Source organism: Octopus bimaculoides, chromosome 9 (assembly GCF_046866305.1).
Source record: "Octopus bimaculoides isolate indiv1 chromosome 9, ASM4686630v1, whole genome shotgun sequence".
NCBI lineage: Eukaryota > Metazoa > Mollusca > Cephalopoda > Octopoda > Octopodidae > Octopus > Octopus bimaculoides.
The window spans coordinates 42,461,501-42,486,114 of record NC_142936.1 but is presented as its reverse complement, the minus strand read 5'-3'; the positions used below and the strand labels follow the sequence as shown (position 1 = coordinate 42,486,114).

At 35.3% G+C, this 24,614-nt stretch overlaps 1 protein-coding gene across 22 annotated transcripts in view; it reads left to right on the top strand.

The window, feature by feature from the left end:
- LOC106880501 (microtubule-associated serine/threonine-protein kinase 3) overlaps positions 1 to 24,614 on the top strand; it is a 256,534-nt gene that overhangs the window by 17,353 nt on the left and 214,567 nt on the right. For 8 of the 22 annotated variants that reach the window (XM_089357471.1, XM_089357461.1, XM_089357466.1 and 5 more), the window contains exon 1: positions 23,597 to 23,900. The exons of 9 other annotated variants lie outside the window; for them this stretch is intronic. In XM_089357471.1, coding sequence (XP_089213597.1) covers positions 23,859 to 23,900 — 42 coding nt within the window. In that variant the 5' untranslated portion in view covers positions 23,597 to 23,858. Of the gene's footprint in view, positions 1 to 1,902; positions 2,161 to 23,596; positions 23,901 to 24,614 lie in introns of those variants that run through there. 5 more of the 22 variants (XM_089357478.1, XM_089357469.1, XM_089357473.1 and 2 more) reach the window with 2 other exon arrangements.

Below are 24,614 nucleotides of genomic sequence, written 5' to 3'. Positions count from 1 at the left end.
TGTATATAGGTATATATATATATATATATATATATATATATATGCATATGTATATAGGTATATATATATATATATATATATATATATATATATATATATAATGCATATGTATATAGGTATATATAATGCATATGTATATAGGTATATATATATATAATATATATATATATATATATATATGCATATGTATATAGGTATATATAATATATATATATATATATATATATATGCATATGTATATAGGTATATATATATATATATATATATATATATATATATGTATATAGGTATATATATGCATATGTATATAGGTATATATATATATATATATATATATACCTATATATATATGCATATGTATATAGGTATATATATATATATATATATGCATATGTATATAGGTATATATATATATATATATATATGCATATGTATATAGGTATATATATATATATGCATATGTATATAGGTATATATATATATATATATATATATGCATATGTATATAGGTATATATATATTATATATACATATATATATATATGCATATGTATATAGGTATATATATATATATATACATATATATATATATGCATATGTATATAGGTATATATATATATATATGTATATATATATATATATATATATATATATTTATATGCATATGTATATAGGTATATATATATATATACATATATATATATATATATATATATTTATATGCATATAGGTATATATATATATATACATATATATATATATGCATATGTATAGAGGTATATATATATATATATGCATATGTATATAGGTATATATATATATATATACATATATATATGTGCATATGTATATAGGTATATATATATATATATATATATACATATATATATATATGCATATGTATAGAGGTATATATATATATATATATGCATATGTATATAGGTATATATATATATACATATATATATGTGCATATGTATATAGGTATATATATATATATATATATATACATATATATATATGCATATGTATATAGGTATATATATATATATACATATATATATATATATATGCATATGTATATAGGTATATATATATATATACATATATATATATATGCATATGTATATAGGTATATATATATATATATATATATATATATATATATATGCATATATATACATATATATGCATATATATACATATATATGCATATATATGCATATATATACATATATATGCATATATATACATATATATGCATATATATACATATATATATATACATATATATATACATATATGTATACATGTATATATATATATATATATATATATATATATATACATATGTATGTATATCATCATCATCATTAACATCCGTTTTCCATGTGGGCATTGGTTGGACGGTTTGACTGAGTCCTGGAGAGCCAGGTATGTGTATATGTATGTATATATATATATATGTCTGTATATATGTATGTGTATATATATATATATGTGTGTGTATATATATATACGTGTATGTATATATGTGTGTATATATATACGTGTATGTATGTGTGTATATATATGTATGTATATATATGTAAATATATGTATATATATATGTATATATATGTATGTGTATGGTGCACCAGCATGACCGCAGCCACTTGGCTGAAACACATAAATAAATAAATATGTATACATATTTATGTATATATATATATATATATATATATATATATATGTGTGTGTGTGTGTGTGTGTGTGTGTGTGTGTATGCATGTTTATGTATAAGTATATATGTATGTATATATATATGTAGGTATATATGTGTGTCATGTATATATATATATATATATATACATGTGTGTGTGTATGTATGTATGTATGTATGTATGTATGTATAGAAAGAGTGAGTGAGAGAGCGGATATGTTAAAGATCCTGTCCACTGCAAGGTAGTGGTGCAGGCGGCGGCTGTTAAATTCACGGTCCGTCACAGCCACATGTTAACACAACAAAGTTTGTTTTGTTCCTGTTTGCTTTTCTGAACACACACACACACCCATTACGTATCGTATTGATATCATGTCTGTAACACATATCGTGTATATATTTACTTGCAATTTTTCTGAAAAGTTTTGCCAGATTATTTGACTTTCAGAAGAAATAATGTAAGTAACATTTATTTAATGTTTCTAGATTGAAAACTCATCTTTTTGTTTTATATTTTATATGTACATATGTATAAGAAGATAGTGCCCCAGAAGACAACACCCAAGTCGTAATGTTTATTTTATATATTCTAACATGAAACCCGGTATATAGCGAGATAGTAGGAAAAGAAAACAAAACCACGGTTTGTGTGTGTGTGTGTGTGTGTGTGTGTGTGTATATCCATGTGTATGTTTACATTTTGAAAGAAAACACGTCTCGTATATAGAAGCGGGTTCGTGTCCGTCGGGTAACGTTCTAGCTTTTTAACATCCAAAGGGTTTGGGCTGTTCAGCCCAACATGGTAAATTTTTAATATTTATAGCTGTATTCAACTCAAAAAACACCGTTAAAGTGTGTGTGTGTGTGTGTGTGTGTGTGAATGCAGCTATGAATATTACAATGATACGATATATATAGGCTAGGGTTTGGTGAAATTTTTCATTTCTGTTTGAGAAATTTTTTGTTGAACCTTGCCCCTCGTTCTTTTACTGGTGGTGGGAGGCTCTTAATTAAGGGAGAACAAAACATTGGCAGATTGTAGAAGGTTCAAATGAATGATTTTTCAGTTTTTTCTGTGTGTGTTTTTTTTTTCTTTTCGTTTTTATTAGTTTTTTTGTTTTCTGTCCGAAGGTGAAATATCAATTACCAGAATTGGTTTCAGCGTTCGGTAAAATGAAACTAGACACATTTTCTTTTACTTCCGAGACCGACGGGTAGTGTCTTTAGAGCGGATAACCAACTTCGCAACCCGGTTTCAGTCCCGACCCAGGCTCACTATCAACTAAACTGATATTGGTTTTGAAAAGAGAGAAAGAGAGAAGTGTTCGTTCGAAGATGATTCTTCAGTCTGTTGCTACTCGAAGTTGTCGGCGATGTGCGAGCCTTCCGAAAAAAGAAAAAAAAAGGTCTCAACTAACGATTATGGAGTAAGCTCCCTTCAGCTTCGAACGAAATACTTTCTCCATCATGCATCTGAATACACTGTCTCCCGTTTGTACATCCGAATGTGCGCTCTCTCTCTCTCTCACACACACACACATAAATACACTCACATACATGCAAACACATGTGTATACACATAAATACATATATATATATATATATATATATATATATATATATATATATATATATATATATATATATATAGAAAGATAGATAGATAAACAAACAGCCCAGTCCTCCAGCTTACCAGCTCCTATGAAACCCTCCAGTTTACCAGCTCCTGTGAAACCCTCCAGTTTACCAGCTCCTGTGAAACCCTCCAGCTCATGCCAGTATGGAAAACATGCTAAATGATGATGATAATGATGTGTGTGTGTGTGTGTGTGTATATATATAATACAAATAATAAATGAGTATATGCATTTATACGTACATGTATGTACATACCTACCTAGCGATGATGATGATCATGATGGCACATGCACTTCAGTGTGAATCCACTAACTGGAATGTGATATTTAGAATAATATAAAAAAAACATTTGTAAAGATTAGTAATCATTTCCCTCCCACTTAATCAAAGCTGCTAATAATATTAATAATAATAAACCAACTATAAGAACTACTCCTTCAGTTTTGGAGCCTGTTGTAGGATTGTCCAGGGATGATTTGAAGAGGCCCTATGATGAAGAGCTTACTCTTTGTCTCTCTGAACAGTGATTGTTTCACTCTTTCATGTATAATAAATGCTGAAGACTAGACAGGCAGTACTACATCCATGGGTAAAGTCAGTCACAAAAGAATCACCTATTGGGTCACTGTGTTGTCTTTTTGTCTACCACAAATCTATAAAATGTTGATGGACTTTCACCTCCTGCATTGCCTGACTGGCGGAGAACTGTGTTTTATGACATTTCAGATGATAACAGCTCTGTCTTGGTCTTTGCTTGATCCAGGATTACAGCTCTCATCAAAGGGATGAGCTGCTAAAAAATGCTTCTGACAAACACTAACCACACCTGTTCACTGTCAATGAATTCCTGGAGATGTGGCAGCCTCAGTGCATGCTTGTACATCATCATCTGTGACATGCTCAGTTTTCATGCCTGTGTTGCCAGCAATAGAAGCAGATGATAGAAGAGATGTAGGTATTCACCACCTTCTGGTTGACCTTTCAAGGATAGCTTCCTCTTGCCCCATACCTTGATGAGACTGACCACCCTCATGCTCCATGGAAGTTTGAGCATTTCCTTGGCTGATGATGCCTGGGCATGCACTGAGACTGCAGTATCTCTAGCAATATCTTGATGCGTAACTGGTGTGGTTACTTTTTGTCGGACATATATGTTTTTTCTCCACTTCATTTCCTTGACAGAGCTGCTGTCTTGTTCAAGACCAAGACAAGGCATTTGGTATCTGGTATGTCATCAAGTACTCACAGCCTTCAAGTTGAGTAATGTGGTAGGTGGAAGTTCTGCAGCATTCTGTAAAGGATGAGCCTTAGACACAAGCAATTGCTTTCTTGGAGAACTCTGGGCATCAGGGAAACTTAAATATCTGGTCTGTTCTGGAGTACTTTCAAACCAGAACTCTTGAGTAATTTCCAGAAATCTCTGGTATGGCAGTGCTACTGGGAGACCCTACTAATACAAGATAACTCTACAGTTATAGAAATGCTGTTAGCTGGACTTGTCTGAGATACATGCAGAGCAATGAAGTCATTCTACATGCGCTCATCAAGTTCCTGAGCATTACTGACTTGTGAAGTTACACCAAATAGCTGGTACCATATGTAGGATGGCTCCAGCTGTCAGCTAAGTCTACTGTGAAGATCATCCTACCACTTTACTTATACCTTGAAGTGTAGAGAGTCTTTATCTGTCTGGTGGCTTTGGTGTAAGAGTTTGTGCGGTGGACAAAATTAGAAGGGCTGAAGGCAGGCATCTTCCGTTGTGACTAAACCATCATCAACTTTTTCAAGTTACACTTGTAAAGTCAAGTGGGTGGAAAGAGAAGTCCTTCCTCTAAGCAAATTTGTAGAAAGGTGGATGGGAGTAGAATGCATGGTCTATGTGAACAGGACTGGTCTGAGCATGAAGGTGTAGATTGGAGGCCAAATGTGAAAGACCACTTTTCTTAGTGTTAGTGTGAGCAAGCTTTTATGGAGATTTCACAAGTAACCCTTGGAGATTTCTCCTTTTTAGGGGGATTTTTCTTTAGATTTTTCTATCATCAGTTTTTGTGAGACATTTTGGTAGTGACTTCCTAGTTAAACTAGTATCTTCCAAGCTTTATACACTAAGTTTAAATGCAAAACCAGTATTGTGTGTATCACGTACTTATGCATACACACAAACACATGCTCTCATACACATACACTTGCATTGTTTCCCTCCTTTGGAGGTAAGGTATCTTTTGTGAAGATTTTTTCGCTTGGCTGCTCTTCCTTTCTCTCATTTTATACAGATTTCCCTCCTTCTTCTTACCACACACACATTCACCAACATTTTTTAAAACTGACACTATTTATTTAAAAGAAGCACTTTATAGTGTTGAGAGAGAGAGTTCACAAAATTTCAGTAAGTTAAATTGTTGCAAGGAGTGAAAAGCTTAATGTTATAACCCGTTGTCCTTGACATGAGAATAAAGTAAGGTGCAGTTATTGTTGGTCTGTCCTCATTTGGCGAACAACAGCCTACCTTAGTGTCTTGGGTTGTTGTCCTTCAAATGAAAATAAGTTGAGATGAAGTGAAGGAGAAATATTGGACCGAAAGATGAGTGGCATGAATGAGGGGCAAGAAATGGATAGGTCAGAATGTTCAAATAATAGTATTTGCCTTTGGTGTCGTGGTAAGGTCAGAATGTTGGAAAACAACAGAATCAAATATTCATGTACAATTATAAAGCAACCCACATCTGAGTTTTATGGTTTATTAATACATAAGCACAGGCACACAAGCATGACTGCATGGTTAAGAAACTTGCTTCCCAGCTATGTAGTCTTGGGTTCAGGCCCACTCCACAGCACCTTAGATAAGTGCTTTCTACTATCACTCCAGGTCAACCAAAAGCCTTGTTAGTGGATTTGGTAGGCAAAAACTGAAAGAAGAAACCCATCATATATATATATATATATATTTATATGCTGGGTGCATCAGTCTTTAGAGCTCATTTGTATGAATTTAGAAAAAGATGCATGGCTCATCAAAGAAACCTGTGTTTGAAAATAAATTGGTATAAGTAATCTTGAGAATCCTTTTATTACACTTGTTCAATGAATCCACTGTTAGCATCAATGACTGCTTCAATACAGGGTTGGGAATGTTGACATATGTGACTCAGATGATCTTTATCAATTTTGGACATAGTGCTAATTATGGTGGACTTGAAAGATTGTATGATGTTTCAAGAGCGTTGATTGACTTCTCTCTTGATTATTCCCTATACATTATATAGTCCAGTGGATTGAGGTCTGGCAGCCATGTGTCTGAGAAAACATGATCATGGAGATTGGTATTCATTCATACTTATGTTGTCCTAGACTTATGAGACAATGCAGAGTCTTACTGGAAGACGTATAGCCTTCTGTTGTGTTCTCTGCCTATCCAGGACCTCACAACTTTCTCTAACACCTCTATGTAGACAGCAGTTGCTAGAAACTGAGTATGCCTGTCTGTTGGAACCTCATTGTCTACTAACCTTTTCTCAACTACATCTTTAATCTTTCCAATGTTATTGACTGTTTGAAAAAAGAGACATAAACAATGACATAAAAATTCCTATAAATGTGGACAAACAAGGAGACTAAAAAGAAAATCATCAAATTTAGCCCAAACGCCCTGTGTGTTATTTCAAGGGCAGGTAGACCTACATCATCCAGTGATTTGAGATAGATTTGGCTGCTATTTATAGCCAGTCAAGCTCTTCACAGAGAGGCTGTCTTAGCTTGTACATATCCTCCCGTGCATACTTCCTTTTTATTAAGACAGCAGGATATGATTAGAGATAGGTTTGGCTCCTATTTATAGCCAATCAAGCTCTTCACTGAGAGGCTCTCTTAGCTTGTACATATCCTCCAGTGCATCCCTCCTATTTATTAGGACAGCAGGATATGATTTGAGATTGATTTGGCTGCTATTTATAGCCAGTCAAGCTCTTCACAGACAGGCTCTCTTAGCTTGTACATATTGTGGTAAAGCCCGTAGATGACACTCATTTGTTTCTATGTGACTAGAAGTTCTACTCATTTGTTTCTAGGTGACTAGAAGTTCTATCAACAGTTGCTAGGGAGTTTTAGGTAAGGTATGCTTTCAAGAAGAACATCTCACTTATTTCATGTACTGACCTGGTCCTTGTGAATCTGAAGACATTCTATTATAAAGTGTCTCCACCCAACCATCCCACTTACCAATGCAACAATTTTGTTTCTTCGTCTAATTAAAGAGGTTTTGCTAATAACCATGTTTTAAATTCAGCATGTGTCAGCTAGCATACAGACTGTTCTGTGTACCTCCTTCTACACTCCTACCCATAGTGTATCCATATTGCTTATACATTTGTGTGTGTGTGTGTATGTGCATATACATACACACATATATGTATAGATATATTGTGTGGTGTGTGTGCGTATGTATATACACACACACACACACATATGTATACATATATACATACAGACAGACAGATATATACCTTGCACCCTCAGTCACTATTAACGATAATGGAATTTTTCCTTTTTGGTTTTATACTGCATCTAACCACCTTCGTTATTTTATAACTTACACACACACACACACACACACACACACACACACACATATATATATATATAGGTGAAAAATTCAGAGGGAGATTCCACATGATGGTAAATATAAAATGAGATTTAAGATGAAAAAGCACATAATCTTTATCTATTCTAACACGATTTCTATGCTTTTTCACCTTAAACCCTATATATATATATATATATATATATATATATATATATATACACACACACACACACACACACACACACACACACACACACACACACACACACACACACACCTACAGTGTTGTAACTACTGTGTCCTGATGGTAACCAGTTCCTAATTCCCACATTAAGTCACTGTTTCCCACTGCCATCTCCTCTTAAATCTGAGATTATATTTGGGTATGAAATTGGTGGTGGTTGTAGTGATTGTAGTAGTGTTGACAGTTGTGACATAGTTATTTGTTAGTGGTGGTGGTGGTGATTGCGATAATAGTGTTGTTAGTGGTGGTGGTGGTGGTAGTGTTTTGTTGTTGGGTTTAGTATTAGTTATAGTAGTTCTGTTGGTGGTGGTAGCAGTGTTGTTATTTGCTGTTAGTGGTGGTAGTAGTAGTAGTGTTATTGGTGTGTGTGTGTGGAGGGGTGCTATGGTTGTTGTTAAACACTTGGTCAACCTTCATCCAATAGGGTTATGATCAAAAGTATTCCAAACATGAAATCCTATATTTTTTGTATATCTAGGACTATATTGTCTAGTGTGCCCTTCTACTTTTTGATGCAGTAACATATAATTTGAGGAATATTTGGCTGCTATTTTTAAATAATTCAAAGTACACAGTATTACCTACTCTATGACAAATATTACAATAGATCTAATGAATCACGGATAGGTATTTGACAGGCTGTGTGCCACATTAGGTCTGTCTGATCAGTCCTAACTTGGCCTTCATAACCATAACCTCTTTGGAAGGAGGAGGAGGAGGCTTCTAAGTTGTAATTCGATCTGCTAGAAATAGCAGCTAAATTTCAAATCACACCCTATTGTTTTAAACAAGGTAGAATACATACCATTATGTTTTCGTTATTGAAACATTATTTAAATATAAAACTTAGGTGAATGTTGCATGAAATATTACATTTCATATAAATAAAAATTATATTGCAAAAGACTGGAAAGTTTATCCATACAAATTATATTAACTGTTTTACTGTGAAAGTTAGATATATCCTAAATTTTATTACCCACTAGCAGAAATACCCGGCTTTGCCCGGGTTAAAGAGAATAATGAAATCTAAAAACGCCGTCTAGACTACGCAACCCTCAACTGTTAGTAGCTACGATACCATATTTCTACATTAATAACTCTCCAATCCATGCCAGCATGGAACATAGACATTAAGTGGAATGCCAGTCTCTCATCTAGGAGGGCCTTGAAATCAATGTTACCAACTGGGGACTATGTGTGTCGCAGTGATAATAAAAAGACCCAAAGGAGGTCTGCAACGAAATAATTGTACTCAACACTTTGCAAGTGAATCAGTGGAGGCAAAGATGTTTCTCATTTACTTGACAATTTATGCACCACATTGCAGAAATCACAATGTAAGTATATCTGAAAGGGTAGTCTTACAATGTTGTACCGTTGAATTACAAATAATGCTCATCTGTTATGTTCGGGTTAAAATTTCATCAGCATCAAAAATATATGAATTTTCATGGGAGTTATGGCCGTTATACATAGAATATAATTTTCAAATTTCATAAAGATCCGTTCAGTACTTTTGACGTAGTTTTGGATAAGAAAACAAATGACTAATGTGTGTTTGTGTGCATGTGTTTGTGTGTGATGGGTGTATATATGTATAGATATCTGTATGCATGTATATATATGTATATATGTGTACATATTACATGTACATCTATATATATATATATATATATATATATATATATACATCTACACATATGTACACATATACATGTATGCATATAGATCTATATCTATATATATATATATGCATATACGTGTACATATACATGTATATGTATACATATACATCTCTTTCTCTCTCTCTCTGAAAGTATCTGTCATTACAGTATGGAAATGTGATTGTTTCAGTTAGTGGAATAACGTGTACATATACATCTATATGTATACATATACATCTCTCTCTCTCTATTTCTCTCTTTCTCTCTCTCTCTGAAAGTATCTGTCATTACAGTATCGAAATGTGATTGTTTCAGTTAGAATAGTTTCATTTTTAAAGTGAAAGTATTTGACATGAGTGTTTTTGTTTCACTTTTGACACGTAATACTTAAATAGTGGAGGAGATATTATGTTGCCGTGGGCTCGAACTCTGCAAGAAGTTAAAAAAATTTTTTTGACTAAAACACAACTGGAACCCTAAGTAAGGCATCTGAAAAATTTGAATGAAATTGGTTGCGTAGTTCTCGAGTTTTAGGGATTCACACACACAGACAGACAGACAGACAAACAGACACACACACATTCTCATTTTTATATATATAGATAACTGTAGAAAGCAGTTTTGTATACAAATCTATCTTTTGTTGAGGAATGTTATCTTTGAAACTATTTTTCATTGTGAAATATCAAGTTTATTGAGGCAGTGACTTGCAGAAAATATCAATTCTATATTTTGACAAATATCTAATGAACATCATTAGTGGAATACTGAAGGTGCATGGCTCAGTGGTTAGAGCGTCGGGCTCACAATCATGAGGTGGTGAGTTTGATTCCCTGACCAGGCTCTGTGTTGTGTTCTTGAGCAAGACACTTTATTTCACATTGCTCCAGTTCACTTGTCTGTAAAAATGAGTTATGTTACTAGTGGCTTTTGCTTTTCCCGCGGACAACATTGGTGGTGTGGAGAGAGAAGGCTAATATGCATGGGTGACTGCTGGTCTCCCATAAGCAACACCTTGCCTGGACTTGTGCCTCAGAGGGTAGCTTTCTAGGTGCAATCCTATGGTCATTCATGACTGAAGGGGGATCTTTACTGTTTCAGTGGAATAATCATGAAATTTAATTTCACATTTAAAGGGTTAAAGCATCACTAATAGCTACAGAATAGTAGTTAAATTAGCGATCCAAATCTAAAAATTGACTAACATTTTTATTTATAGAAACAAAATTTCTCCTACTAGGTCTTTCTTCATAGAAATTCATTGAAGTCAACTATGGCACATGGCTTAAGGCCATGAGTTCAATTCCTGGCAGTGTGTTTTGTCCTTGAGCAAGATGCTTCATTTCGAGGGCGGCGAGCTGGCAAAAACGTTAGCATGCCAGGCGAAATGCTTAGCAGTATTTCGTCTGTACGTTCTGAGTTCAAATTCCGCCGAGGTCGACTTCGCCTTTCATCCTTTCGGGGTCAATTAAATAAGTACCAGTTACACACTGGGGTTGATGTAATCGACTTAATCCTTTTGTCTGTCTTTGTTTGTGCCCTCTGTGTGTAGCCCCTTGTGGGCAATAAAGAAATATGATACTTCATTTTGTGTTGTTTCAGTCCACTTAGCTGGCAAAAATGAGTAGTACCTATATTTCAAAGGGTTAGCCTTGTCATGTTTTGTGTCACGCAGAATCTCCCTGAGAACTATGTTAAGGGTACACATGTCTGTGGAGTGCTCAACCACTTGCACATTAATTTCAGGAGCAGGTTGTTCCATTGATTGGATCAACTGGAACACTCATCATAATAACAAACTGAATGTCAGTTTTATTGGGGTTTTTTCATGGAAGCTTTTTATGTTTTTTTTTTCTTTCTTTCTTTTAAGCAATGCAGAAAACTGTTGAATGTAGTATCTGTGAAACTGAAAATTTCAAGATATTATTTTACAATGTACTTTTAATCAGTTGGAATTTGGTTTAAAAAAAAAAGAATTCATAGCTTACCCTGGATTTCATCATTTAAGATGGCAAGATGTGATTTGAGGGAGCTTTGGCTGCTATTTCAAGATGTCTGAATGCCTACATATAGAAGGTCTCTTGTTTGCATCACAATGTTTGAATAATGTTCTGGTACACTGCATATGCATGTGTGTGTGAGTATGTATGTAGTTTACTGTACCAATGTCCTGGTTATCGACTAGAACAAACCATGTGCTAAGAGCCCGAAGATTGCTTGGAAATACAAGACACATTATAAAAACCTGCCTAAACACGTCATTATGGCTAGAAACTATGAGTAGCTCTTATTTTAATACAGTATACATTAAATGCTACACACACACACACACACACACACACACACTTCATTTTAATGTCCACTTTCTATTGCTTGCATGGGCCAGATAGAATTTGTCATAGTGCATTTTTCTCTGTGGCTGGATGCTCTTCATGTCACCAACACTCAAATTGTTTCCAAGTGAGATAATATTTTCTCATGACCAGACATGTTTGCTTGGAAGATTGGAAATGATGAACTATGCTTGTATTGTGGTGACACTTGTTTACCACTATCACCTGATTTCAAAGCAAGGGGACAGTAACACACATTTATACACACACACACACACACACACACTCTCTTTCTCTCTCATACACACACACATATGCATACACACAATGGGGCTTCTTTCAGTTTCCATCTACCATATCCACTTAGAAGACTTTGGTCAGCCTGGGAAGAAGACATTTGCTCAAGATGCCACACTGCAATCTTCTTACCACACAGCTTTGGCTGTACATTATATATATGTGTATATATATATATATATATATATATATATAGACAGAGAGAGAAAGATAGATAGATAGACATTGGGTGCTGCATATGTCTGTCAGTCTGGCAGCCATGGTACACATTGGGGCTGGTGGGCTTGCACTTTACTGAAGCTACTAACTGTTCCTCTTGTATATGCATGTTGTGGTGATGGTAGGAGTAATAGTCATCATTTGATGACGTTACAGTACACTACATACATATAACTACTTACCCTATCTATTTATGCATGCATCCATCTCTCTCCTCCTCTTATGTAATCGTTAGCACGCCCATACACACACACATAACTAACAACCTTGTTCTAAAGAAGCTTGCTTATAACTAATATGTGAGGAAACAGAAATTAACAATTGAATTGTGTTTGTGTGTATGTGTGTGGTAATGTCACTCTAGATCATTGATTCCCAACGTGAAGCATATCCCTACCAATGGGGCTTAGGAAAATTGTGGTGGGGGTGGGATCAATTTTTTTTTTTTTTTAGTAGGACATGGAATTGTGAAAATCTTTTTTACACAGCAAACACTACACCCATACTTTTATCCAACCACCAGTTGGGGCATACATTTTTCTGAAAAGTTATAGTGGGGCCTCGCAGAAAATAGTTGGGAAATATGCTCTAGATCTACATACCAACATTATATTATTTAGTATACATTGGTTTGTCATGTCAGTTAACACCTCTCATTTACAATGTCTCTATTTAAGCGTTAAAAATATACAAGTGGTGGCGGTGGCAGCAGTGGTGGTAGACACTGTGTGCTTACTCTCAAGAAGCCAAGTTACAATAAACGAAGGACCCTGGAGAGAAATTAACAGATTTTAATGCAAGGAACGGGGCTCACACATAGCCTAAGACTCATTAACACAACCTTGTTCTACTTATTATTCAGTTGTCTTACTTTTATCACGTGCTTTCACTGTCCTACTGAGCACAGCTCTGTGTTCCTTGGGTATGTGCTGTGGTTTGTTTTGGTGGTTTTATTTTCACTGTATTGAAAGTACTTAACATAGGATGTGTGCAATGCCTAGCTGTGCTATTTTCGGTATTTTATATGTTCATAAGTCCTGGTGTTTTAGTCATGTATTTGTATGGTATTTTAATCAATCCCAATGTGCCTATTATTTTAGTATAGGAATTGTTTGTTTCCAGGTTTCAGTTTATCTCTATTTCCAGTTCTTTGTATTTTGAGAGTTTCTCCTCCATTTCTTTTAGAAATACATTGTCATCTTTTGGGATAATTACGTCGATTAAAAGGTATTTTTTTCTTGGTGATATCTGGCAATTATATCAGGCCTATTAACCTTAATCTCTGTATCTGTGTGTTTTGACATATCCCAGAGTATTGTTGCTTTGTCATTTTCTAAGACTTATTTGTATTATTAAGATGGTGAGCTGGCAGAATAGTTAGCATTTTGGGCAATATGTTTAGTGGCATTTCATCCATCTTTATGTTCTGAGTTCAGATTCTGCCAAGGTCAACTTTGCCTTTTCATCCCCTCTTGTGGTTGACAAAATGAGTACCAGTTGAGCACTGGGATCAATGTAATCAACTTACCCCTTTCCCTTAAATTACTGGCCTTGTGCCAAAATTTGAAACTGTTATCATTATTATTATTATTACTATTGTATTAGGCAGCGAGCCAGCAGAATTGTTAGCATGTTGGGTGAAATGTTTTGCGGCATTTTGTCTGTCCTTAGATTCTGAGTTCAAATTCTGCTGAGGTCGATTTTGCCTTTCATCTTTTCGGGGTTGATAAATTAAGTACCAGTTGCATACTGGAGTCATTCCAATCAACTGCCCCCCTCCTCCAAAATTTCAGGCCTTGTGCCTATAGTAGAAAGGATTATTATTATTATTATTATTAGTAGTAGTAGTAGTAGTTCAAACTCTGCCAAGGTCAACTTTACCTTTTGAAATTTTGGGGTCAATAAAATTAGTGCCATTGAGCTGAGTGTTCAGTATAATCAACTAGCTTTCTCTCATGAAATTTCAGGCCTTGTGTCTATAATGCAAAGGATCATTAATAATGGTTTCAAATGTTGGCCCAAGGTCAGCATGTTCAAGGAAGGGGGTAAGTCAATTATTTCAACTCAAGTGATCAACTGGTATTTATTTCAGAGAACTCGGAAAGGATGAAAAGCAAAGTTGACCTCAGCAGAATTCTGAATGAAAAGACAGACAAAATGCCACTTAGCATTTTATGCTAAGGATTCTGCCAGCTCACTACGACTGCAGTGGAATTTGAACTCAGCGAACTTGACCGCAGTGGAATTTGAACTCAACAAAGTCGCCCACGGCGGAATTTGAACTCAGCAAAGTTGACCACAGCGGAATTTGAACTCGAACAAAGTCAACCGCAGTGGAATTTGAACTCAACAAAGTCGACTGCAGTGGAATTTGAACTCAGCCAAGTCAACCACAGTGGGATTTGAACTCAGAACATAGCAGCAGCCGAAATACTGCTAAGCATTTCACCGAGTGTGCTAACAATTCTGCTTTAAATAATAATAATAATAATAATAATAATAATAATAATAATAATAATCGGAGCTCTGGTAACAGTCGAGTAAATGTCTTGAGATGTACATGGAACAAATAGGGGCTGCAATAAGGGTGGAGCACTTGCAGAAAACAGCACTGCTTGGAACCACTTGAATACTCTGGATGGTGCTCAAAAAATAAGGGGTGTTACCTTAGTTCACTGGCAGTGCACAGTTGACACCATAGTACATCTCCAGCGTTAGAAACTGTGCAAAGACAAAATAATAATAATGATAATCCTTTCGACTAAAGGTACAAAGGCTAGTAATTTTGGAGGAGGGAGATAGTCAATTACCTCACCCTCAGTACTGAACTGGTGCCTATTTTATCGACTCTGAAAGGATAAAAGGCAAAGTTAACCACAGCGGAATTTGAACTCAGAATGTGAAGACAGATGAAATACCACTAAGTTTTTGCTTGGCATGCTAACAATTCTGCCAGCTTGCTGCCTTATTAATAACAATGATAATAATGGTTTCAAATTTTGGCACAAGGCCAGGAATTTTTAGCGGAGGGGTAAGTTGATTGCATCACACCCAGTATTTGACTGGTTCTTTTATTTTCATCTATCTCATAAGGATGAAAGGGAATGTTGACCGTGGCGGTATTTGAACTCAGAATGTAAAGAGCTAGAAAATTGCTGCTAAGCATGTGTCTTTGACACGTTAATAACAAAAACATACTTTATCATTAACACACATGTACACATGCTTATTGGCACAAACATACATACACAGTTGCACTCTTGCTATGTAGGTTGGTGTATAGAAAAGCCATTATGTTCAAAAGAAGTACCTACTCTTCAGTTCATTAACTCCACAGGGCTGTTCGTGTGGCAACGATGGGTGGGTGAGGCACTTGGATATTTTAGAAGAATTTAAAGGAGCTTCTTTTTTGACTGAATCAAAATGTCTAAAACAATATTTTAAAGAAGAATCTGGAAAATTAATCAGATTGTTTTATGTGTGTGTGTGTGTGCCTGTATATTTGTACATATATATATATATATGTATGTATGTGTGTGTGTGTGTGTGTGTGTGTGTGTGTATATATATATATATATATATATAGTTAAAAAAAACAATAACAAAAAAACAAAAAAACAACAAAGTGAGGACGTGATATGGATAGTATTATTGGACGCTCAGGAAAGGAAAGAGAGAGTATATATACATACACACACACACACTCTTTTACTTGTTTCAGTCATTTTTGGATTACAGTCATGCTGGAGCACTGCTTTAAAGGGATTTTTTGTCAAAGAAATCAACCCCAAGACTTATTCTTTGTAAGCTTAGTACTTATTCTATCGGTCACTTTTGCCGAACTGCTAAGTTACAGGGACGTAAACACACCAGCATCAGTTGTCAGGCAATTGTGGGGGGATCAGAAACAAAGATACACACACACACACACACACACACACACACACACATATATATACATATTTTATATATGTTTATATTTCAGGTTTTTTTTTTGTTTTTCCCCCAAACTGGTTAGGCACCAGACTAAATGCATTTTATCAGTACTTTAAAAAAAATTTTGTTAATACTCAAGTCTGCAGAGGTGTGTCCATAATCTCTGTGGGCCTTCTTACACCTGGAAGAGGTGGGAGTCTGGTGTGGTTGATTGTTCAGTTTCAACTTGTATAGAAAGACTTTGAATTGGGAAGGGAATTCTTGAAGAAGTGTGTGTGGTGGTGGTGGTGGTGGGATGGGGTGTTTTGCACTTATGCAAAAAAATCTTCAGTGTGAAGTTTGGATGATAAGACACAGCGGGGTTGAAGAAAGTAGAGGAATAGGATACATTTGTTAGGGTTGGATGAAGACTCCATATGCTGCTAGAGAGATGTTTAGAAAAGAAATGGGCGAAAACAAAAAGAATAACAATGTGTTTATGGGTCAGAAGTTGCAGTGTGTTGGTGTGTTCGTTTTCCGTTTTTTAACTTTCAATGTTTTCTACATGCTTCCTTCTCAACTTTTTGCGTTTCTTCTCTCATTCAATTTTTAGTTCATTATGGTTATGTGTTTTGTGCCTGATGAATGTGTTTGTAGTATTTCTCAACATATGAAACTATTAGTAGCACATATAAACATGTATTGTGTCTATTAAATGATATTTATCGCTTACCAGATGGAGTTTTTTTTTTTTCTGTTGATCTTACCATCATGAAACAGTACATTATATACATATGTATATATTAATGTGTGTTCTAGCATGTCTGTCACACCACCACTATTCTATGGATGTAAACAGTCTTTTTTAATGTGAGTCTCACTTGACCTTTGTAGCAGGTGAGTAGTTGTTCAGAGATTGACTATTTCATGGTCTTAACCCTTTAGCATTCAGATTGCTCTCAAATGTAAAGCTTATTTATTCGCATTACTCTGAATTTAATAATGCATTATCTCATAGCTTTGAGATTTCAATGATGGGGCTTGTTTATTTTGGGACTGACAATGTAGGGTAGATGTGAGAAACTGGATCTGACCAGTCTAAACATAAAACAAGCAGAATATTTTGGCTGGAAATGGCCAGTTTAAATGTTAAAGGGTCAAAGCAAAATCTGAGTCTTTTTAAGGAAGTTTTAGCATAATGCCATCATCGTCATCATTATCATTTAACATCCGTTTTCCATGATGGCATGAATTGGATGGTTCGATAAAAGGGTCTGACAAACCAAAGCATTGTGTTGGACTTAGGTACTCCTTCAGTATGGTTCCTAAAGCTGGAATGCCTTTTCTAATGCCAACCATTTTACAGTGTGTAATGGCTGCTTTTCTTCACAGTAGCAGCACTAGTGAGATCACTAAGGAACTTGCATGACGAGACACCTTGACAGAGTGAGACACCTTGACAGTATTGAAATTGCTTTGTGCTGGGTATAGAGAAGCTAAAGTATGATAGAGTGACAGGGACAAGTGTTCTGCTGTGGAGGAGATACCTGACTCTTCTAGCAGGAAAGGGAGTCAGGCTGGTTGTGATTAGGTGTCAAGGCATGCCCTCAAGGTATAAGATGGTGCATATAACGGAAATAGGGACAGAGAATTGAAGATGGTAGGTGGATTGTTTCACAAGGCTGGGTGGGTAAATTCACTCCCTGGAAGGGTAGGTTCTGTCACTAGCAGGAAGAGTATGTTCACTGGTTCAAAGGGTAAGGTTGCTGGCTAGAAGGGTAGGTTTGCAGGCTGGGAGGCGCTTTGTGGGCTGCATGGGTGAGTTTGGACACTGAGTATTTTATTTATAATCAATTACAATATAAGGGTTGCCTCCTTTCCCTTTCTTGATGAGAATTAACCCTTAAGCTAATGACTCATAGTCTTTACCATGAAAGAATTATGTTGGAAATTTTCCAAGTCTCTATACATTATAGGCCCAGATGTGGCTGTTTGGTAAGAAGCTTGCTTCCCAATCATATGGTTCTAGGTTCAGTCTCACTGTGTGGCACTTTGTGCAAGTGTCTTCTACTATAGCCTTGGGCCAACCAAAGCCTTGTGAGTGGACTTGGTAGACCGAAACTGAATGAAGCCCACCGTGTGTGTGTTTGTTTTTGCTTGTCTCCCACCACCACTTGACAACCTGTGTTGGTTTGTTTATGTCCTTGCAAAAGAGACCAATGGAATAAGTACCAGGCCTTAAAAAAAAAAGGTATTGAGGTCAATTCATTCAACTAAAATCTCTTCAAGGCGGTGCCCCAGCATGGCTGCAGTCTAATGACTGAAACAAGTAAAAGCAAGCAATGTATATTTTGCAGAACGTTTTAAAGTTAAAGATAATAATAAAAATAACTTTTATTTTAAAAATTGAGCTGGAACAGAGGACAGACTGAACATTGCCATGAAATAGATTTGGTCTGCAGGTTATATGTTTGTAAACCTTGGAAAATTCACTGTCTTGTGTGTTGCCATAGGTGAATACATTACAAGCAATAGCATTAAATATTTATGAAGATTATACGCTTCTAATGACATAATTAACTAAATGTAATGAGTTAGATAAACTTTGGTTTTGTCACTTGTATACCTTTTTATCTTCTAATCTACAGCAATGAAAATAATTGTTTCTAGTTTAAGTACAAGGCCAACTGTTTTGAGGGGAAGGTCTTTAGTTGATTATATTGACCCTGACATTTGACTGGTATTTTATTTTATCAATCTTGAAAGGATGAAAGTTAAAGTTAACTTTGGTGGGATTTGAACTCAGAATGTACAGAGCCAAAATAAGCATTTTTTTCTGACACTAACAATTCTACCAATCCACTTGCAATGGTAATGATTATTATTGCAATTATAGTTATTTCAGATTTTGGGACAAAGCCCGCAGTCTTAGTGGGAGGGGTTAGTCACTTACATTAACTCCAGTATTTAACTGGTACTTTAAAACCAAGGTGCTTCATAAAAAGCATTGGTGTGGGTGCTGGTGCCACATAAAATGCACTGGTGCCACATAAAATGCACTGGTGCTGGTGCCACATAAAAAGCACCCAGTACACTCTGTAGAGTGGTTGGTATTTGGAAGGGCATCCAACTGTAAAAACCAAGCCAAAACAGACTATGGAACCTAGTGCAGTCCCTGGCCTTGCCACTTCCTGTCAAGCTGTCCAACCTATGCCAGCAAGGAAAATGGACATTAAATGTTAATGATGATGAATACTGAAGAGATGAAAGGCAAAATTAACATTGCTGCAATTTGAACTCCAAACATAGAGTCTGAAGAACTGCCACTTAGCATTTTGTCCAACACACTAATCTTTCTGCCAGCTTGCTGCTGTAGTGATAATTGTTTCAAATTTTGGCATAAGGCCATCATTTTTAAGTACTTACCTTGCATTTATTCATTGACCCCTAAAAGGGTAAAAGGCATAATTGGTCTCAGTGGGATTTGAACTCATTACATAAAGAACCAGAAGAACAGTCACTAAGCTTTTTGTCCAGTGTGTTAATGATTTTGTCCAGTGTGTTAATGCCCTATCGTTTCTACTCTAGGCACAAGGCCTGAAATTTTAGGGGAGGAGGCTAGTCAATTACATTGATCCCAGTGGTCAAATGGTACTTATTTTATCAACCCAGAAAGGATGAAAGGCAAAGTTGACCTTGGTGGAATTTGAACTCAGAATGTAAAGCAGAATGAAACACCACTATGCACTTCACCCAGCATGCTAACAGTTCTGACAGCTTAATAATAGTAAGAATGTTAGTTTCTGATTTAGGCAGAAGGCCAGTAATTTTGAGGGAAGTGGGGCTAATCAATTACATTGACTGTAGTACTTAATTAGTACTTCATTTTATCAAACCCAAAAGAATGAAAAGCAAAGTTGACCTTGGCAAGAGACATTACAATCCCTTCTAACCAAGATATTACCCTAAAAGACGAGCAAAAATAGTCATAATACAGAGATCTTGAAAATATTTAAGACAAGGGGTGTGAAAGTGAAAATTGTACCAATAATAATAGGGGCATTAGGTAAGGTAAAGAAAAAATAGATAAGCCATCTCTAGAGGGACTGATGAGCATAACAACTTTTATAATATTGGTGCCATGAAAGTGAAAATTGTACCAATAATAATTGGGGCATTAGGTAAGGTAAAGAAAAAAATAGATAAGCCATCTCTAGAGGGGCTGATGAGCATAACAGCTTTTATAATATTGGTGCCATGAAAGTGAAAATTGTACCAATAATAATTGGGGCATTAGTAAGGTAAAGAAAAAATAGATAAGCCATCTCTAGAGGGACTGATGAGCATAACAACTTTTATAATATTGGTGCCATGAAAGTGAAAATTGTACCAATAATAATTGGGGCATTAGGTAAGGTAAAGAAAAAATAGATAAGCCATCTCTAGAGGGACTGATGAGCATAACAACTTTTATAATATTGGTGCCATGAAAGTGAAAATTGTACCAATAATAATAGGGGCATTAGGTAAGGTAAAGAAAAAATAGATAAGCCATCTCTTGAGGGACTGATGAGCATAACAACTTTTTTTAAATATTGGTGCCATGAAAGGTCAGCAGAGTTTTGGATCAAGACACCCACATAAGTTGGATTTTCTTCATTTTTGACAGGGAATTTTCCAACCTTTTCTTTTCTTTTTTTTTTTTGCCACAACCTTTAAAATGATAGAGAAGGGGCATCTTTTTATGAAAAAAAAGATTGAAAATTTTTTTTTCTTTTTCCACAACCTGCTCTGGACTGATTTTTGCGAATTATTTTGGCACTTTTTACTTAAAAACCATGGGGGAAGCCTTTTGGTAAGAAAAAGAGATTTGTAGATATTTTCAGATATGTGTGTGATTTAAGAAAGATTTGGGTGAGAGCAACAAAGAAATGAGGAAGGTGGTCATGAGATGTGCTAGAAACAAGTCAAATCTCACTTAAATCACACATCTTTTCATTTGAAAATATTTACAATTCTTTTTTTTTACTGAAAAGACTTCTCTTCTACCATTGTTTTTAAGTGCATAGTGCCAGAAAAATTGACCAAAATCAGTCTGGATGGGGTGGTGATGGGTTAAGGTGAAAAAAAAAACCCATAAATTTTCATTAATAAAAAATGCCCCTTGTTATTTCAAAGGCCGTGGTGAAAAAAAAAATTGGAAACATTCTCGTCAAAGCAGAGAAAATCCAGTTTATGTGGGCGTCGTGATCCGAAACTCTTCAGCAAAAGTCCACCTTGTACACACTGAAATGGGGCTGTCAAATGGGCAGAGAAAGCATACAGCTATGAGGTTCCTTTTAATCCTGTCTCATTAAGGGCTTAGACATATCTCTATTGCTAGAGCCTTGACAAAATGCTCCCAGTACTCTCTATAAAATGATAGAAAAGAGATCTAACCATAGAAATCAGACCGAATTACATGTATGAGCACCAGTGTATGGTAACTGTGGCTCCCAATAATGAATGACTCAGACTATGATGACCCAGCTAACCCATGCTGACATGGAAAACAGATGTAAAATGATGATAATTGTGAAGCCATAAGCTTGAGCATTTAACTATGTATTCTTTGTTGCTCTTGCTTCAGCCAAGAGTTTTACTTTCTTGACATCTCTTTTGCTATGATATGGAAAAAAAACAAAAATAAAGTTAGCTTTTATTTTTCCATCTTTTGTTTGTTTCAGTCATTAGACTGCAGCCATGCTGGAGCACTGCCTTCAAGAAACTTTAGTTGAATGTATTGACCTTTGTACTAATTTATTTTTTTTAAGGCCTGGTACTTATTTTATAGGTCTTTTTTGCCAAGCCGCTAAGTTATGGGGATGTAAACACACCAGCACCAGTTGTCAAGCAGGGGGTACAGACACACATGCAGACACACACACACACACATATATATATATATATATGACTGGCTTCTTTCAGTTTCTATCTACCAAATCCACTCACAAGGCTTTGGTCAGCCCATGGCTATAGTAGAAGACACTTGCTCAAGGTGTCACGCAGTGGCACTGAACCCCAAACCATATGGTTAGGAAATAAGCTTCTTACCACACTTGTGCCTATATAATTATGGATTATTAAAAAAAAAAAAAAAAAAGAAAAAGAGTAATAACCTTGTCTTTGATTCTGTAGAAAAACCCAGATTTCTTACTTCAATGAAATTCGTTCTCTATAGAGAAATCACATTTCTCTTCCAGAGAGCAAAATGTGTTAGGATATCTTTTTTGCAGGCAGGTTCTTTTAGTATATTTCCAAGCCTGTATCTTCTCTCCAAAGTCTTGTCTTCTTTTCTGGTGCGTCTATGGATTAACATGTACTTTGTATGGGTGGATGATTGAGAAACTAGAAATGACGCACACACACACACACACACACACATACTGCAGTGGAATTGTTCTAGAGAACAGTAAGAATCAAGTGCGATGATTGAGTTTGAAGTGACCAGATACAAAGGGATGCATTTTTGTTTTTATTTCATAATATATTTGAGTTTTTCTTCTTCTCTGTTTGTTGTGTGTTTATAAGTGGAATGAAAACAGAAGCAGAGCATCAAGCATACATCAGTATACGCACACACACACACACACACACTGCCCTTGTATGACTAGTTAAGTTGAAATTTCTCTTTCTCTTCCCTCCCTTCTCTTTCACTCTACCTTTTCTTTCACCTCCCCACTTCTCTCTCTTATCTCAGCCCAAGCTATTTTCATCAAAAGACTACCTCAATTCCCTGGGAATATCTTAGGTTTTTCTTCAAGGTGAAACTTTCCTCACGTGTCACTTTGTTTCATTGAAACCGTTTTCTTATTGTTCTCTCTACTACAACTTGCTGTGGTCATATGTCATATCCGATTTTGGCTCAGCCAATTACAGGCCACCGAGGTCATGTGTTTTGTTTAACCTTGATATTGCACTTCCAATCTTTTCTCACAAGCCCAAAATCAAATTCAGTCAGTTGTCACTCTTGAGCTTGTTGTCAATGAAGCAACATCTAAGGAGTGATACAGTCACATTTACAGCAGAGAGCAATCATCAGTCATACTGTTGACTTGTATTCTGCTTTTGATCAACACTCAATACAGCCACAGAGATCAATGGTTCACTACCCGATACTCATATCATCAATCTTTGATTTTTGGCACAGACTATTAATGATCAGTCAGTCAATCTATTAACTGGATATTTTCAATTCTCTTTCCAATCTTTCAACGAAACAACTATGGGTTGTTCTCTTCATCCATCACAAACACTGAGAAAAAGAGTAAGTTTAACTAGTTCTTTTTGCATTGTTTTTGTTATTTTTCTTTTCTTGCATTTTTGGATTTTTGTTGTTATTCAACCCTAGGTCATCATTGGTTTAGTAGGCCTATGATATGATCAGAGATGTTTCAACTATTATGCTATTATTTTACTAGTCTCTAATTAAATTCTATTAAATTAATGATAATACTAATACAATTAGTAATTCTAACTGATTAATTCTTTAGCATTCAGATTATTCTGTCAAATTTAACACTTATTTATTCATGTTGTTTTGAATTAATCATGCAATATCTTATAGCTTTGAGGTTTCAATGATGTGATTGTTCATTTTTAGAATGTCAATGTAGGTTAGGTGTGAGAGGCTAGATATTGCCAGTTTGAATATAAAACAGGTAGAATATCTGGGCCAGATAATGTCGGTTTAAACACTAAAGGGTTAATCATGCGATATCTTATAGCTTTAAGATTTGAATGATGTGATTGTATATTTTTAGAATGACATTGTTGGGTAGGTGTGAGAGGCCAAATCTTGACAGTTTGAACATAAAACAGGTGGAATATTTGGACTGGATATGGCCAGTTTAAATGCTAAAGGTTAAGGCACAAGCTAGCAGTTTTGATGAAGAAGCTTTGTCAGTTACATTAATCCCAGTGCTTGACTGGTCACCTATTTTATTGATAGGTGCAGGTGTGGCTGTGTGGTCAAGCAGTT